Source organism: Triticum dicoccoides, chromosome 7A (genome assembly GCF_002162155.2).
Source record: "Triticum dicoccoides isolate Atlit2015 ecotype Zavitan chromosome 7A, WEW_v2.0, whole genome shotgun sequence".
Lineage (NCBI taxonomy): Eukaryota > Viridiplantae > Streptophyta > Magnoliopsida > Poales > Poaceae > Triticum > Triticum dicoccoides.
The window spans coordinates 94326360-94341997 of NC_041392.1; the positions used below are offsets into that span (position 1 = coordinate 94326360).

The 15638-nt window shown below is 42.1% G+C and overlaps 1 protein-coding gene across 2 annotated transcripts; it reads right to left on the minus strand.

Annotated features, from left to right (window-relative positions):
* Nucleotides 1-581: 581 nt before the first annotated feature.
* Nucleotides 582-1348, minus strand: LOC119328576. Of its 2 annotated transcripts, none has more exons than XM_037601551.1 (2): nucleotides 1043-1348; nucleotides 582-899 (listed from the first exon to the last, which is right to left on the minus strand). In XM_037601551.1, the coding sequence occupies exons 1-2, from the start codon at nucleotides 1095-1097 to the stop codon at nucleotides 652-654; spliced, it is 303 nt and encodes a 100-aa protein (XP_037457448.1). In that variant the 5' UTR covers nucleotides 1098-1348; the 3' UTR covers nucleotides 582-651. The 2 variants fall into 2 exon arrangements, with proteins under 2 accessions (XP_037457448.1, XP_037457447.1); XM_037601550.1 differs by having other exon boundaries at nucleotides 582-917; nucleotides 1043-1343.
* Between the last annotated feature and the right edge of the window lie 14290 nt (nucleotides 1349-15638).

Genomic DNA, 15638 nt, shown 5'->3' on the forward strand with positions numbered 1-15638 from the left:
ATCCGGGTACCATGAGATATGAATTGTTGCAGGAGATGAACCAAAGACAGCATTCTGCACTCACCACGGACACTTCGAATTTAAGGTGATACCATCCGGTCTCACGGCTCCACTAGTAACCTTTCAACCAGCCATGAATGTGGTATTTTCACCCTTGATGCGTAGTTGTGTGCTAGTATCATTATAAAATATTCCCCCGCCAAAAAATGATCATTATAAAATATGTTTTTATACCATATATAATTGATATAATGTAGACATTATCATGAATTTTCATGGATCTACGAAACATGAAAATGTTTGACTCGAGACAAACCTAAAACTTCAAATAATTTGAAACAGTGCGGGTATTATGTGTTTATGATGCAAATATGTGCGATCATAACACACGGAAAGACGGAGTAGGAGTAGTACTCATTAGTCGACCCTACGCTCGGCACAAACTTGAAGATTATAAATCACCACATGGTATTGTTATTGAAATTGAAAAATGTGCTGTTGGAACAACTGCCTGAGATAAAAATAGGATTTCTGTTGAACAACTCTTGTCTTAACGCATATACAAAAATAGGAGTATTACTTGATAGTGACAGTGAAGGAGGTTAATATCCTATCTCGACCAAAACATCGTCTTCAACATATATATCATTATTATTCAGGAAAAAGAAGCATGCAGCAGCGTCTGCCTGTTCTCCGTTCAGTTCCGACGACCACGAGGCGGGATAGTGCAGTACGTGCACTGGCATCCGTCGAAACGCACTCGCCCACCGAGCTACGGCCGATGCCGCCCTGGCAGTCCTCCATGCACTTCTTGGGATTGCATATGCCGGGAATGGTCGGGAGCACCTTGCAGTCCATGGGGGTCACAGTCGCAGTGGCGCCACCGCCATTTGCCGTCACTGCCTTCGTCGCCACATCCACAGATCAATCGAACAGCGCACACAAAGAAATCAGCATGAGGCGTATATATATTTTACTCCAGTTTCTTACTTGAAAGTTGAAACTAATAAAGCATGAGTGTATATGCATGCATGGGGCATACCTGAGCAGAGCAGCACAAGGGCGAGGGCTAGTAGCATCGTGTAGAACGGCCTCATCCTGAGTTCGCGAGGTTGTTTGGGGAGTGCTGAGAGAGCTAGCCAAGGTTACCGACTGCTGGGATGTGTATTATTCAGCTAATGGTTGCGGGACGAGCTAACTGCCCTGGCATGGTTGTTTATAATGCAAAGGACGGGCATGCAATTTTTGGAAGCATTTTACTTCTTGGCTTTAGATGGAATGTAATACTTCTCAATAAGAAATTTGGAATGTAATTAAGGGTGGCAATTATGTTTTTTTATCGAGTGGATATACGTACTTGTTGTTGGAGTACTAAATTAGTTTTTCACATAAGGAGTAACAAATTACTGTCTCCGTCCCAAAATTCTTGTCTTAAATTTGTCTAAATACGGATGTATTAAGTCATGTTTTAGTATTAGATACATCCGTATCTAGACGAATCTAAGACAAAAAAATTGTGACGGAGGAAGTATTATTTGTTTGAACAAAATTGCAAGTAATCAAGGAAAGGCCTTTATGTGGCTACCAGGATATGCATAATACTATATATATGCACACCTATATATAGATAATAATAATGGATGCACTTATTATGTTCTTCAAAATTATAGGAATTCATTGTGTGCCAAATTAAAAATGAAATGTGTATATTGTGCACACTACATTTAGGTTTTTTGACGGCGAAACTCATACCATCAGAACATTCAAACGTTGGCAAACACCCAACTGTTCAGGATGCAACGACGTTCATTCACCTTCCATGATATTGTGGCCCCTTCTAGTTATAATTCTTTTTTTAGGATATCTATCTATCTATTTATCTTATACATACATACATACATATATACATACATACATACATACATACATACATACATACATACATATATATATATAATTTATTATTATTTTATTTTATATACTAATTACAGACTTCCTAAAAATTCACATGTTAATTAGAAAATTAGAGCCGTTAATCTCTGATGGGACCAAAATTATTACGGTGTAGATTAACCCATCTAATTTTTCATCTCTAATGTATATGTAAAAGAAAGGTCTCACGTATCTCTCCCCCCATGAGTCAACCATCTCAATTTATTTTATTTATTTTGACTCAAAAACTCCATGTATCTTTCTTCCAATCTTTCACGTATTTCTCTGGAAAAAGACTCACGTGTCCCTCTTCCACATATCTCTAAAATAAATACTATCTTCATGTATCGCTCTCAAACTCTCACGTCTCTCTAGAAAGAAAAGGCCCAACTTTCCTAATCTCTCACGTATCTCCCCAGCTCCATCATATTATTAATTAGGCTGACCCTCTGTTAGTCAAAGAAACAGACTTTCTAAAAATTCTCATGTTAATTAGAAAATTAGAGCCGTTAATCTCTGGTGGGACCAAAATTATTATCGTGTAGATTAACCCATCTAATTTTCCACCTGTAGTGTATCTGTAAAAAAAATGGTCTCACGTATCTACCCCACGTGTCTTTCTTCCAATCTTTCACGTATTTCTCTGGAAAAAGACTCTCACGTGTCCCTCTTCCACATATCTCTAAAATAAATACTATCTTCATGTATCGCTCTCAAACTCTCACGTCTCTCTATAAAGAAAAGGCCCAGCTTCCCTAATCTCTCACGTATCTCCCCAGCTCCATTATATTATTAACTAGATGATTCCCCGCGCGTTGCAGTGGAAATCTTCGCTTACGTGTTGTTGCAAATATTGTATCTGGTTTACATAGAAACTTTGAATTAGTTAGCAATTAACATCTAAAATAAGGATGTAGGGAGAGTTAATTCTAAGTATCCAACTAAAAGATGAACTCAACTAAACCCGCTAGATAGATGTTATATACTTCATCAAATCGACATACCAATGATGACAAACAAAATTTGACCAATGGCGGAAAAATGACGTGACCAAATTTGTCTTCTTTCCAAGTGAAAAAGCTTAGCTCATTCATCATAAGTTTTGTAGAGACATGCTTTTATACTCAAGAGGAAACATCATAGAAAGGATGAACAATGAGAGTTGTGGTAATCTGTTCAACCTGGTTGGGAATGTAAACATGTACATCAAAAAGTCAATGGAATCTGTATTTGATCTATTTCCACTGTTGGTTATTTTTTTAGACAAACTCCACCAATGCTTCTCATTTTAGGTTTCAGTTGACGTTGAAAATCCTTGTTATGTGATTCTCATGCGAGACCTTGAACACTGAACCATGCTACCGAAGGCACAAGCAGTGCTTCAGTTTATTGTGTAGCATCATAGAGAATAGATGCTTCCTAGACCAAACAAAAAGAGTAGAGGTCATAGATGTATCAAAAGTGATTGCAAAAGGTCAATACCAATCAGATCGTGATAACGAAACTACAACAGAATACATGCCTAAAAAACTGACCACTTGCTGGCTACTGGGCCAAATAAAGCTACTAGGAACATACCTTAGGATATTCAAGTGTCAGTACCAGTGGTGTTAGGAGGTATACAAAAAAGCAGATGTGTTATTATTAATTGAAAGAGACGTTTCTAGTGTCACTATAGTAACAAAAAATTCTACTTGTTCCCAGGATCTGACAAAGGAAGTTTATAGGTTCCGCAAATCAAAAGCATGCCGACAAAAATATACATCATTCCACATAGACTTTGTACTAAAGGATATCTACAATTCAAGCTACAGCAAGAGGATAAGTAAACAGTTTTACCTTGTTCTCCTCTTTCTTTTCTTAGATTTTACTAATTTGTTGTAAATAATTTATTTATTTATGAGAAAGGAGAGCAAGTCGCCTCTTGACCTTCATGGCCACATCCTCGTAATGCATGGAAAACCAACAATTATATCAACCAAAATTTGGAAAATGTACGCAAGAGAGAATGATGTTAATATGACTGAAAATTTAAGGGCCGTTGCTTTTGTAATCTGAATGAAAAAAATAGGATTGCTAGTTCCGCCACTTGGTTGCAACTTGCAAGAAGCAATGCGTGGTGTTTGCAGCGCTGCACATAGAAGGAAGAATGTAAGAAACGTAGGAGAATATAACATGAGAAAAACAAAATACAACACGAAGTGAGTCTTTGATGATATGTCAGCGGTGATCGTTCACTGCTGGAACCTATTCAGTTAACAACAGCAGCAGCAGCCATGATGCACACATCTGTCGGAACCAACCAATTCTGATGCATAAGAACAAAACAACCAGGCATCGAAGAAACTCACTGCATAATATAGCCAAGGAGGAATCTCATATCGAAGCAATAGCCAAGAAAAATAGCTTACTAGCCATGTGACCTGTCGTCCTCCAAGCCGCTTGACATTGAAGGATTGCGAGGTATAAAAGAAGAACTGAATATATTTTCTTGAAAAGAAATTAATTGAGTATATGATTTGGAAGAAAGATGCGAGATGGGTCGGCAGTGGTGCTTGAGGACGGGACATCACCAGAGATCGGGGTGGTAGAGGTACAGCAGGCAGCAGCTCTTCTCTGCTCGCGCCAACTTCGTGCATGAAGTGCCTGTGGTGGAGGCCTCATTACCTCGCCTCCGGCAGGCACGGACGCGGCCCAATTAGGTCCTCCGTCGCCACGGAGGAGCATCTCCGGCCCTGTCAACCGCCGGGTTTTGGAGATTCAACAGAGCACATCTCTTGCGTGATGGAGTAACATAAGAGAAAGATTAGAGGATACATACGCTCACCCAATGTAAATTAAAAAAATTAAGAGATGAGAGTTTGTCTCGTGATTCAGTTTAAGAAGATGGATGATCTATAAGCTCATATGAAGGCGTTGAGCAACATATGGATTGGTCAGTGGTGGAGAATTGTTGCAGATCGGTGGGAGGGAGTCGAAGTGAAAAGATCAAGGCCCTGTTCTTATCTGTATGTAGTTGTTAAAAGCCATAATAAAAGGCCACGGTGGGGGAGAGGAACAGGTGCAGGATGAGGGGACAGGAAACGCTGCGGCTATCTCTGTCGGCTGGGTACGACTGGAAACTGAACCCATGACATGGCATGCATGCATGTTTTGAGTTGATGACAGGCAACATTGCTGAGGTGGATGGGCTGCATGTTGAGAGAAATAGGATAGTGGAGATGAACTTTTTATTTAGGTATTATAGATTATAGATTAGGCTGACCCTCTTTTAGTCAAAGAAAATTTATAACCAATAGATCTTTTCAGTAAGATACCCACACCCACGTATGCCATCAAAGATACGTCCCTTCTTTAGCCCTAACCTAATCTCTTTTACTTGCACGCCAAACTCGCAGGATATAGGCTCCCCGCCGTCGCCGGCAAAAACATCACCCCAGCAATCGCATTTGTTGCCGATGAGGACACGAGCACTTGAAGGACGTGGTGTAGCGGCAGGCAAGCGTTCCACTGCCCCAACGACAGCGAGCACCAGTGCCAAGCCGCGGTTGACCCCTCACGGCAGATCGGGAAGGCCATGCGGACATGGGACGATGCGGGGAGTGAGTTCGCGGCTCAAGCAGACAGTCGCTGAGTTCGAGGTAAAGCTTACATCGCCACCATGCAGAACCTCACCCGTTCTCTCTCCCTGTAGCAAGCTGGTCCGAGACGTCCATGCATGGCACCGATAGGCAGATGTGCCCAAGCATCCGGCATTGCTTTGCTAATATGTGGTATGTTTGTTTGTTTTCATCCTTAATTGCTTCGAATCAGATAATCAATTAGGGATACGAGAGATATGTACTTGGCTTCAGATTTTCTCAGTGGAAAAGAGACAACCCTAGACACTGCTCTGTGTTTTGGCTGAAGCGCCAGGCAGGAGACCACGCCCCCGCAGTCTGAGGTACTGCTGGTCGTGACTGTTGTTCACGTGGTGTCCATGTTCTGGATTACGATGATAGTAAGTATGCTTTGACGCTCCTCTATATTTTCTCTTTTAAGTTCTCTCCTCGGCTAGAAAACGCTTTAACCGAAGTCAGCAGATCAAGGTTTGCTGCATGTTGGACGTTGGAATGTAGCCGGCCACATGGTTGCGTCATCACCTGATGGAACTCGAAGTGTCGAGCAGACTCACCGGAAGGCGAGATTATGTACTGTCCGGATGCTCCTCTGCATGCCAGGTTACATCCTTTGTATTTAGATGAACCCATATATCCTACATGTTCAGAATTTTAGAAGCAACCTGTAATTTTGTCATGTTGGTTCGTTTTCAACTAAGGTTACTTACAAGCTTAATAAGAAAAAAATATTTCTTTTTGTTTGCAGCCTTTGCGTAATGGGAATTTCAACATAAATCTATTGCTTTCTACAGGATAGACACGTGGCATGTTCATAAGATAGAAGTTTCCACTACTGGGTGCATGTATTCCTGTCACATCTCAGGCATATGCCGTACACAACTCCATGTATGTATAATGTTTTTTTGTTTATCCTTGCACATAGTTTTTCAGTGTAATCATCAGAAGATCTATTAACATGTACATGAAGTCATGCACCAAACGAAAAACTACCCGAAATAGTGGACTTTATGTTTTGTATGTATAAATTATACTATTTGAGATAAATGTCAGATTGGACTATATATATAAAATGAGACCACTAGATCATGTATATGAAAGAGTGATGATGCATATTAGTTTATTTTCTTGAAGTTAACCCAACACAACAATGATTACAAAGACGCCTAACTGGTGACTTATTGATGTCTGCCTCATGTCAAGTTGAACTGGCTAAAGGATATAATGAACTAGGAACAAATGCATGAATGAATGACCCACGATTGGTAAGATGACACTTTTGTAGGCATCTTGCCATTTATATATCTACAACGTACAAATTAGTCTCTTTTACCACTTATGTTAAGAGTATCTATCATAGCAGAAACAAATGTCAAACAATATTTTAGGGTAGGGAATCATTTTTTTTTCTTTTTTCGAAAAGGGGTTTTACCCCAGCCTCTGCATCAGAAAGATGCATACAGCTCATATAAATAAAAATAAATCCAGTAGCAAAGTCATCGAGTAACATGGTGCGAAGAAAAATACAAAAGGCTCGAAAGAGCTCAAACCCAAAGCCACAACCGGCTGGCAAACACAATAGGAGCACTACATGCCTATCCTATTACATGACCGCCATCCAAACCGGTTGAAAATAACCCATGCTACCATCTCCCATCGGATAGACGCAGTAACCAAACGTTCCCTGGCCTCCGTCGGAGTGAGTAGCGACCACATACGGATGAAAGCCGTGGACCTGAAGATAACCTGCAAAAAAGGAATATTTGTTGATCTGTTACAAATGTCAAACAATATTTCAGGGTAGGGAATCATGATTGCTCTCATAAGTTTGGTTAGAATTATTTCTCAGTGCAGGTGGATCACGATTCCACTCAAGGTTTAGGTTAGTATAGTTGCTGCCTAATATTAGTAAGAATGCCCCAATTCCGTCAAGTATTCTTTTTTCATATGTTTATGTGCTTATGGACATGAAAAGTTCTATACTGCAAAAGCAATGATCAAGTGAATTAATATATGAGATAACTGGTACTATATATAATGCGACAAATATAACAAACAAGTAGTACAAAAGAAAGAAATAACTTCTACTGTCCAAAATGTGAATAAGAACCTGAGAAGACATGTCCAAGGTAAATTTGATAATATCCCATTAATTAGGTAGAAATTTATCCTGCACTAACCACATGACCGATTTTATTATTAGTTACAAACTTAAGCTAGAGATACGTGATCGTACTGCAATGACGACTTGTACCATTTTGAGGCAGAAGCAAAAACAAAATGGAGGGAGCACGCTTGGTAGGCTTCACAGTTTTGTGGTTGTCTTGCCATTTAATAAAATAAAGAATAAAACCAAAAGCCCAGGCATATATATCTACGGCGTACAAAAAAGTTTCTTTTACCAGTTATGTCAACAATATGTATCGTACGAGACACAAATGTCAATCAATATTTCATGGTAGTGAATCTTAATTGCTCTCATGAGTTTGGTTAGAAATATTTCTTAGTGCCGATGGACCACGATTACTTTCATGGATTCAGTGGGTATAGTTTCTGTCTAATATTTGTAAGAATGTTCCACTTGCATCTAATATCCAAAATATTTTAAGTAAGAGCAAATATTTATTTATTTTGTCCTTGATATATTTCTCCCGTATTCTTTTTTCACATGTTTAGGTGCTAATTTAACCTGCGGTGGATATGAAAAGTTATATTCTGCAGAAGCAACGATTAAGCGAATTGATATATGAGGTAAGTGGTACTACATATAATGCGGCAAACATAATAGAAAAACAGTACAAAAGAAGGGAATCACTTCTGCCGTCCAAAACGTGAAAAAGAACCTGAGAAGACATGCCCGAGGTAAATTTGCTGATATCTCATTGTTTAGGTAGAAAATTATGTTGCACTATAACCACATGTCCCATTTTATGGCTTAGGTACAAACTCAAGCTAGAGATACGTGATCTTAGTGAAATGATGACTTGCACCATGTTTGAGACACACAAACAAAATGATTAATCAATCTGCATAATTCTCGATACATAGGGATGATTGTGATATACTTAACGAGTAAGTTGTGTGCACATAAACCACACATGAAGGTAACAAATTAACTAGGCGTTATACACAGAACAAGGCTGCACTTCTTGACGAGCATTAGCAAAGCCCGTGAGAAGAAAGACAATAATTGAGGGCATTTATTTGATTAGCTACTTTATATAATTATCAAATAATATATAGTATAATTTACCTCCTAGCTAACATAGAAGATGCAGATACTTATCAAATTAGCATCCCATGTTCCTGCATATCAATCAGTTTTTTCAAATATATATGTCGTCAACTTTTCTAAACTACGTTTCCACAAACTCAAAGTAACTCAATATATAACACATTACAATCACTACAACATTGTCCCTTTGAGTAGGAAAAGTGTGTTTGATAAAACAAGAAATAAACAACATCAATTAACTAGCCCGTGCGAATGCACGGGTTGACGACTAGTAGTTATAATTCTTCTCGAAGGACCATGAGGGATCCACTCATATATCCTCCAGATGTCTATACTGTTACCATGACACGCCACATATGACCTTTTTTTCTTGACGGTTTTGATCCCTTAACATATGCTCTGCCATGTATAGAAGCTACCTTTTTCGCATCCGCGTTCAAAGGGTCTCCAGAAGGGTAGTATCTTTCTTGTAGCACCATAGCACAAAGAGAATCTAAGTTCTCGATTAATTGCCACGCTCGTTTAGCAAGCAGGGCAAGGTTGAGGTAATGTATATCTCTAAGCCCCATACCTGTACTCATTTTTGGAATGCACATTTTCACCATGCTATACAGTGCATCTTCTTCCAGGGTGGTTGCCATCACCCCATCAATATTGTGACATCACGTCAATAATCCCTTCACACCCTTGTTTGGGATTTTAGAAAGGGACACCGCATACGTTGATATAGTTCGAGCAATCGCCTTTAGGAGGACTTCTTTGCCACCGGTGGACAACAGCTTATCTTTCCACCTACTTACTCTCTTTAGGACACTCTCAATTAAGAAGTGGAAGCAATCACTTCTATCAACACCCAAAATCGCTGACAAATCTAGGTATTTATCAGTTAATGCCTCGGTCATGATATTCTGGATAGTCCGTCTCCCCTCGCGTTCCTCAACTCATGCATTAGGGCTAAAGAATATGCTTGACTTTGTTTAACTTACTAGCTGGCCCAAGGCTTCACAGTAATGTTGGAGGATCTACTTCAGGAAATTTGCATTGCCAACATCATAATGCATTAGTCAGCGAATCACCAGCTTGCAGGTACATCATGGCATACCTGGATACCCTTTAATTCGCTGCTCTAGAAGTGCATCCTACGACCACCCCAGGACCGGCGCTGGCAGAAGCGGAAGATCTCATTTCCTCCTCGCCAAACACTCCCCCCTCCGATATCCGTCTTTTGCAGGGACTGGCTTGCCGTGATGGTGTCCTTTCCCACCAATGAGCTATGTGATACGTCTCAAACGTATTGATATCTTTTTTATGATTCATACTATGTTTCGATCAATTATAAACACTTTGGGATAATCATCGAGCCAAGTCTCGGACTTGGAGTTCCCACTGTACTGGAAGTACTTGTTAACCCCAGATGCCATCCAGAACAGGTGTGAAACCGTGGTTGAATGAATACACCGATTGAAGCACAAGTGTCCCAAAGAACTGGAACCACTCGGGTAATCTCTGTTATAGTCACCTCTTTCCACCCGACCTCGTACCACTCCGGTTTGAGTCAAGTGATCCTAAGTGTCATAGAAGCGATCATCTCGTCCACGTGGTGAGTTCCCGCACCCTCAGGGGTACTAATCATCCCGCTAGTGTGGAGAAAGTCCCTGCCTCAGATCATTACCATAGTTTGGCGTGTCGCTGGGGTAAAGGCTCTCCGTGCCAAGGTGAGTACTGGTTGCGCCAAGGAGGGCTTAGTTAGTTGAAGTATGGATCCTCATGTCACAATAGAGTAAGGTCCCCACAATGCGGCGGTGCATCACGCTGGCGATGTGGAGTTACATCTCGATGAGCTGGTGAAACAATTAACTTCCAAGAAACATGTGGACTCTGGACCAAAGCCATCGTATCAGCCTGAGCCGACTTAGAACGGATATGATTGTGAGACTACGTGATAGCCTGGTTCTGCTCCAAAAAGCTGACTTGAGCAGAACAATCAAGTGGAGGATATAATTAGGTCCTGATCCTGAGGGCTGGATTGAATATGCAATTTGGGTGGCTGCCACGAAATTCTGCACCGAAGTGCGAAGTACAGGAATCTCCTACATATGCAGTTGGGAAAAGCTGCCTCTAAGGTCGATTGGTGCCAATGATGTCCTGTGCCCACGCCATCAGATTCCACTCCATTTTCTCAAGAGCTTCCTCTCAGCCAAAGTGGCCAATCAAGCTGCCTCAAGTTGAATACCTTCTGGCATGGATGTATCAATTGGCGTCTAAAGCGTCTGCTCAGCCTACCGTGCCATTGTGGCCAGCTGCTCTTGAGTGGGAGCTCTGGTGCCACCACAGGCACCATCATCACCACGGGAATCATTGCCACACGGGCAACATCGCCACTGCCGGCCATTGGCATTCTAGTTGTTCTCTGCACCATCGGGTGTCGTGACAGTCTGCCATAAAAACCTCCACTATAGAAGCATGGCAACCATAACTCTCCTCATCGCCAGTGATACATGCGAAAAGACCATGAAGAGACTCAGTGGGTTGGAGCAGTGCTACGTACTGAACCATCGTGCGACGTGACAAATGATGATGAGGACAGGGTTTGCCAGAACACTTCTGGCGACGACGAACAACATCCGACCCAGCAACCTGATATGGATCAAACTCATGGAGATACATCAAGTCGGTGCCATCAGTGCAGGAGTGTGAGCTACGGTGAGCAGGTAGCGCGTCGCAGTTCAGCAGGGCCCCTGGGAAGCCACGATGAATCATCAATGACAAAACTAACCGAACCGAAGAGGATGAAGTTTCTTGGAATCATCTTGCCATCGAAAATAGGTGAAGAAACCACACGTGCTATTGATCAGAAGATGCACAGCCCCACAGTGGTAGGGCAACTGTCATGTGGATAAATCAGACAGTAAGAGAGGTAGGAGAACAAGGCTTGATCTATCAAGACGTAGATGGGTGACACAATAAGGATACACGTTCAGACCCCTCTACGACAGAGGTAAAAGCCCTAGTCCTGTCTCATGGGGAGGTGTTTCTTGCATATGGATTTGGGATTACAAGGGTTGCTAACTGGGCGGTGAGGGTATGCTTATAACCCTTGGGTTACCACGTAGCTACATGAGGGGCGGAGCTAGGCTAATGCAAGGGTATGCAATGCATACCCAATGTCTTTTGCAAGAAAGTTTCAGTATGTAAGCGCCTGTATGCCTTTTTAGATCTTGTAGCTATCTAGTTGTACGTAGAAACGATGGAAAGAACGATTCAGCACCGCATGGGCCTATATTGGGCTGGTACTATGCGTCTATGCTAGTGGGCTTCCTTGACGCTTAATGCTGGCCAATTTGATCGAAGTCCAGGACACCGAGCCAGCGCCTCGACCGCTGAAAAGAAAAGGCAACGCCTCGAGCCTGTGATTCCGCTGACACAACCGCCGCATCGTGAAATTTTGGTGTCGCCACGCCGCATGCCCGCGTCAGCCATCTGAACAAATCGCCACATCAATTTTCGGCCGTCGCAGATCGCCGCCTCTCGCCGATCGATCTGCTTAGTCTGCCCATGTCCTCCTTCCCAGTCGCATCTGCCATCTACCAGACAAGTCCTCAACGGAGGCGTGCGCAATTTGGTTTATTATTTTTTATATCTTCGAATTGTTAGTAGAGAACAGATGATTATATTTATTTCCTATTTTTTATTAATCTCTTGTAGCATCCAGTTAATTTTGAGCCTGATTTGCATTAGCTCACTATACAACTTGTGCAGAAGTGCAAGAAAAACAGGTTGAATTTTCATATTTTATCCATCTAAAATCCAGAATTATCAACATTCAAATTTGTAAGACTGTCCGCAATGCCACCAACTCACTACCTAACATGTATTTTTTTGTATATATATTAAAACTGAAGAACAAGTGTGGTGATTCGAAGCGTTGATGGGACAGAGCTTCAAAGGCGTTGAAGATAAGTTCGACATCAACACCAACACCGGTATCTATCGATGTTTGAAAGCCAAAGAGTAATTTATAGTTCTATTGTTATTATTATGAACTTTTTTAAGTCATACATTGTTGTGTAGAAAATTATTTTTTGACTCTGCATACCCATGTCGAAAATCCTGGCTCCGCGTGCTTAATTATGTAATAATGTGTGCACACTACTAATGGTAACTCACAGTCTTAATTGTCTATTGTAGCCATTAATAATGCCCGACTTCAATGCTTAGTGGATGTCTCCATGGGCGCTCCTGGCCGCTGGTCTCCTGAGTACACCAAGTGAAGTTCACCCAAGTGTGAACCGAGTGACGAAATTATCCAGCGGGTTGAAGGAAATATGCCCGAGAGGCAATAATAAAGTTATTATTTATATTTCCTTATATCATGATAAATGTTTATTATTCATGCTAGAATTGTATTAACCAGAAACTTAGTGCATGTGTGAATATATAGACAAACTAAGTGTCACTAGTATGCCTCTACTTGACTAGCTCGTTGAATCAAAGATGGTTAAGTTTCCTAGCCATAAACATGAGTTGTCATTTGATTAACAGGATCACATCATTAGAGAATGATGTGATTGACTTGACCCATTCCGTTAGCTTAGCATTCGATCGTTTAGTATATTGCTATTGCTTTCTTCATGACTTATACATGTTCCTATGACTATGAGATTATGCAACTCCCGAATACCGGAGGAACACTTTGTGTGCTACCAAACATCACAACGTAACTGGGTAATTATAAATGTGCTCTAAAGGTGTCTCCGATGGTACTTGTTGAGTTGGCATAGATCAAGATTAGGATTTGTCACTCTGATTGTCGGAGAGGTATCTCTGGGCCCTCTCGGTAATGCACATCACTAAAAGCCTTGCAAGCAATGCAACTAATGAGTTAGTCGCGGCATGATGTATTACGGAACGAGTAAAGAGACTTGCCGGTAATGAGATTGAACTAGGTATTGAGATATCGACGATCGAATCTTGGGCAAGTAACATACTGATGACAAAGGGAACAACGTATATTGTTATGCGGTTTGACCGATAAAGATCTTCATAGAATATGTAGGAACCAATATGAGCATCCAGGTTCTGCTATTGGTTATTGACCGGGGACATGTCTCGGTCATGTCTGCATAGTTCTCAAACTCGTAGGGTCCGCACGCTTAAAGTTCTGTGACGATCGGTATTATGAGTTTTTATGTTTTCATGTACCGAAGGTAGTTCGGAGTCCCGGATATGATCACGGACATGACAAGGAGTCTCGAAATGGTCGAGACGTAAAGATCGATATATTGAATGACTATGTTCAGACACCGGAAGTGTTTCGGGAGGTTTCAGACATTTACCGGAGTACCGGGGGATTACCGGAACCCCCCGAGGAGTATATTGGGCCTAATGGGCCTTAGTGGGAGAAGAGGAGGGGCGGCCAAGGGCAGCCGCGTGCCCCCTCCCCCTCTAGTACGAATTGGACAAGGAGGGGGGCGACGCCCCCCTTTCCTTCTCTTCCTCTCTCCCTTCCTTCTCCCCTTCCACTCCAACTAGGAAAAGAGGGAGTCCTACTTCCAAGGGAGTAGGACTCCCCCCTTGGCGCGCCCTCTTCCTTGGCCGGCCGCCTCCCCCCTAGATCCTTTATATACGGGGGCAAGGGGGCACCCCATAGACACAACAATTGATCTGTTGATCTCTTAGCCGTGTGCGGTGCCCCCCTCCACCATTATCCACGTCGGTTATATCGTAGCGGTGCTTAGGTGAAGCGCTGCATCGGTAGCTTCATCAACATCATCACCATGCCGTCGTGCTGACAAAACTCTTCCTCGAGCTCTACTGGATCGTGAGTTCATGGGACATCACCGAGCTGAACGTGTGCTGAACGCGGAGGTGCCGTACGTTCGGTGCTGAGGATCGGTCGATCGTGAAGACGTACGACTACATCAACCGCGTTGTTATAACGCTTCCGCTTAACGATCTATGAGGGTACGTGGACGACACTCTCCCCTCTTGTTGCTATGCATCACCATGATCTTGCGTATGCGTAGGATTTTTTTTGAAATTACTATGTTCCCCAATAGTGGTATCAGAGCTAGGTTTATGCGTAGATGTTATATGCCCGAGTAGAACACGAGTGAGTGATACATCCATTTTGCATCATGCTTTTATATCAATATTTATTGCATTATGGGTTGTTATTACACATTATGTCACAATACTTATGCCTATTCTATCTTATTTTACAAGGTTTACATAAAGAGGGAGAATGCCGGTAACTGGGATTCTGTGCTGGAAAAGGAGAAAATATTAGAGACCTATTATGCATAGCTCCAAAAATCCTGAAACTTCACGAAAGATGTTTTCCAAATATATGAAAAATACTGAGAGCAAGAACTTCACCAGGGGGGCACACCCTGCCCACGAGGGTGGGGCGCGCCCTACCCCCTGGGCGCGCCCCTACCTCGTGGGCCCCCTGGTGGCCCTCCGGTGGCCATCTTCTGCTATATGGAGTCTTTCGATGGGAAAAAATCATAAGCCATCTTCTCGGATGAAACTCCGCCACCACGAGGCGGAACCTTGGCGGAACCAATCTAGGGCTCTGGCGGAACTGTTCTGCCGGGGAAACTTCCCTCCCGGAGGGGGAAATCATCGCCATCGTCATCACCAACGCTCCTCTCATCAGGAGAGGGCAATCTCCATCAACATCTTCAGCAGCACCATCTCATCTCAAAACCCTAGTTCATCTCTTGTATCCAATTCTTGTCTCTAAGTCCGGGATTGGTGCTAGTAGGTTGCTAGTAGTGTTAATTACTCCTTGTAGTTGATGCTAGTTGGTTTAATTGGTGGAAGATCATATGTTCATATCCTATATGCAT

Coding starts and splice junctions, on each gene's coding strand:
- LOC119328576 (XM_037601550.1), bottom strand. CDS start 1,097: ATGAGGCCGTTCTACACGATGCTACTAGCCCTCGCCCTTGTGCTGCTC. Junction 918..1,042: donor CCTTGTGCTGCTCTGCTCAG/GTATGCCCCATG, acceptor ATTGATCTGTGG/ATGTGGCGACGAAGGCAGTG.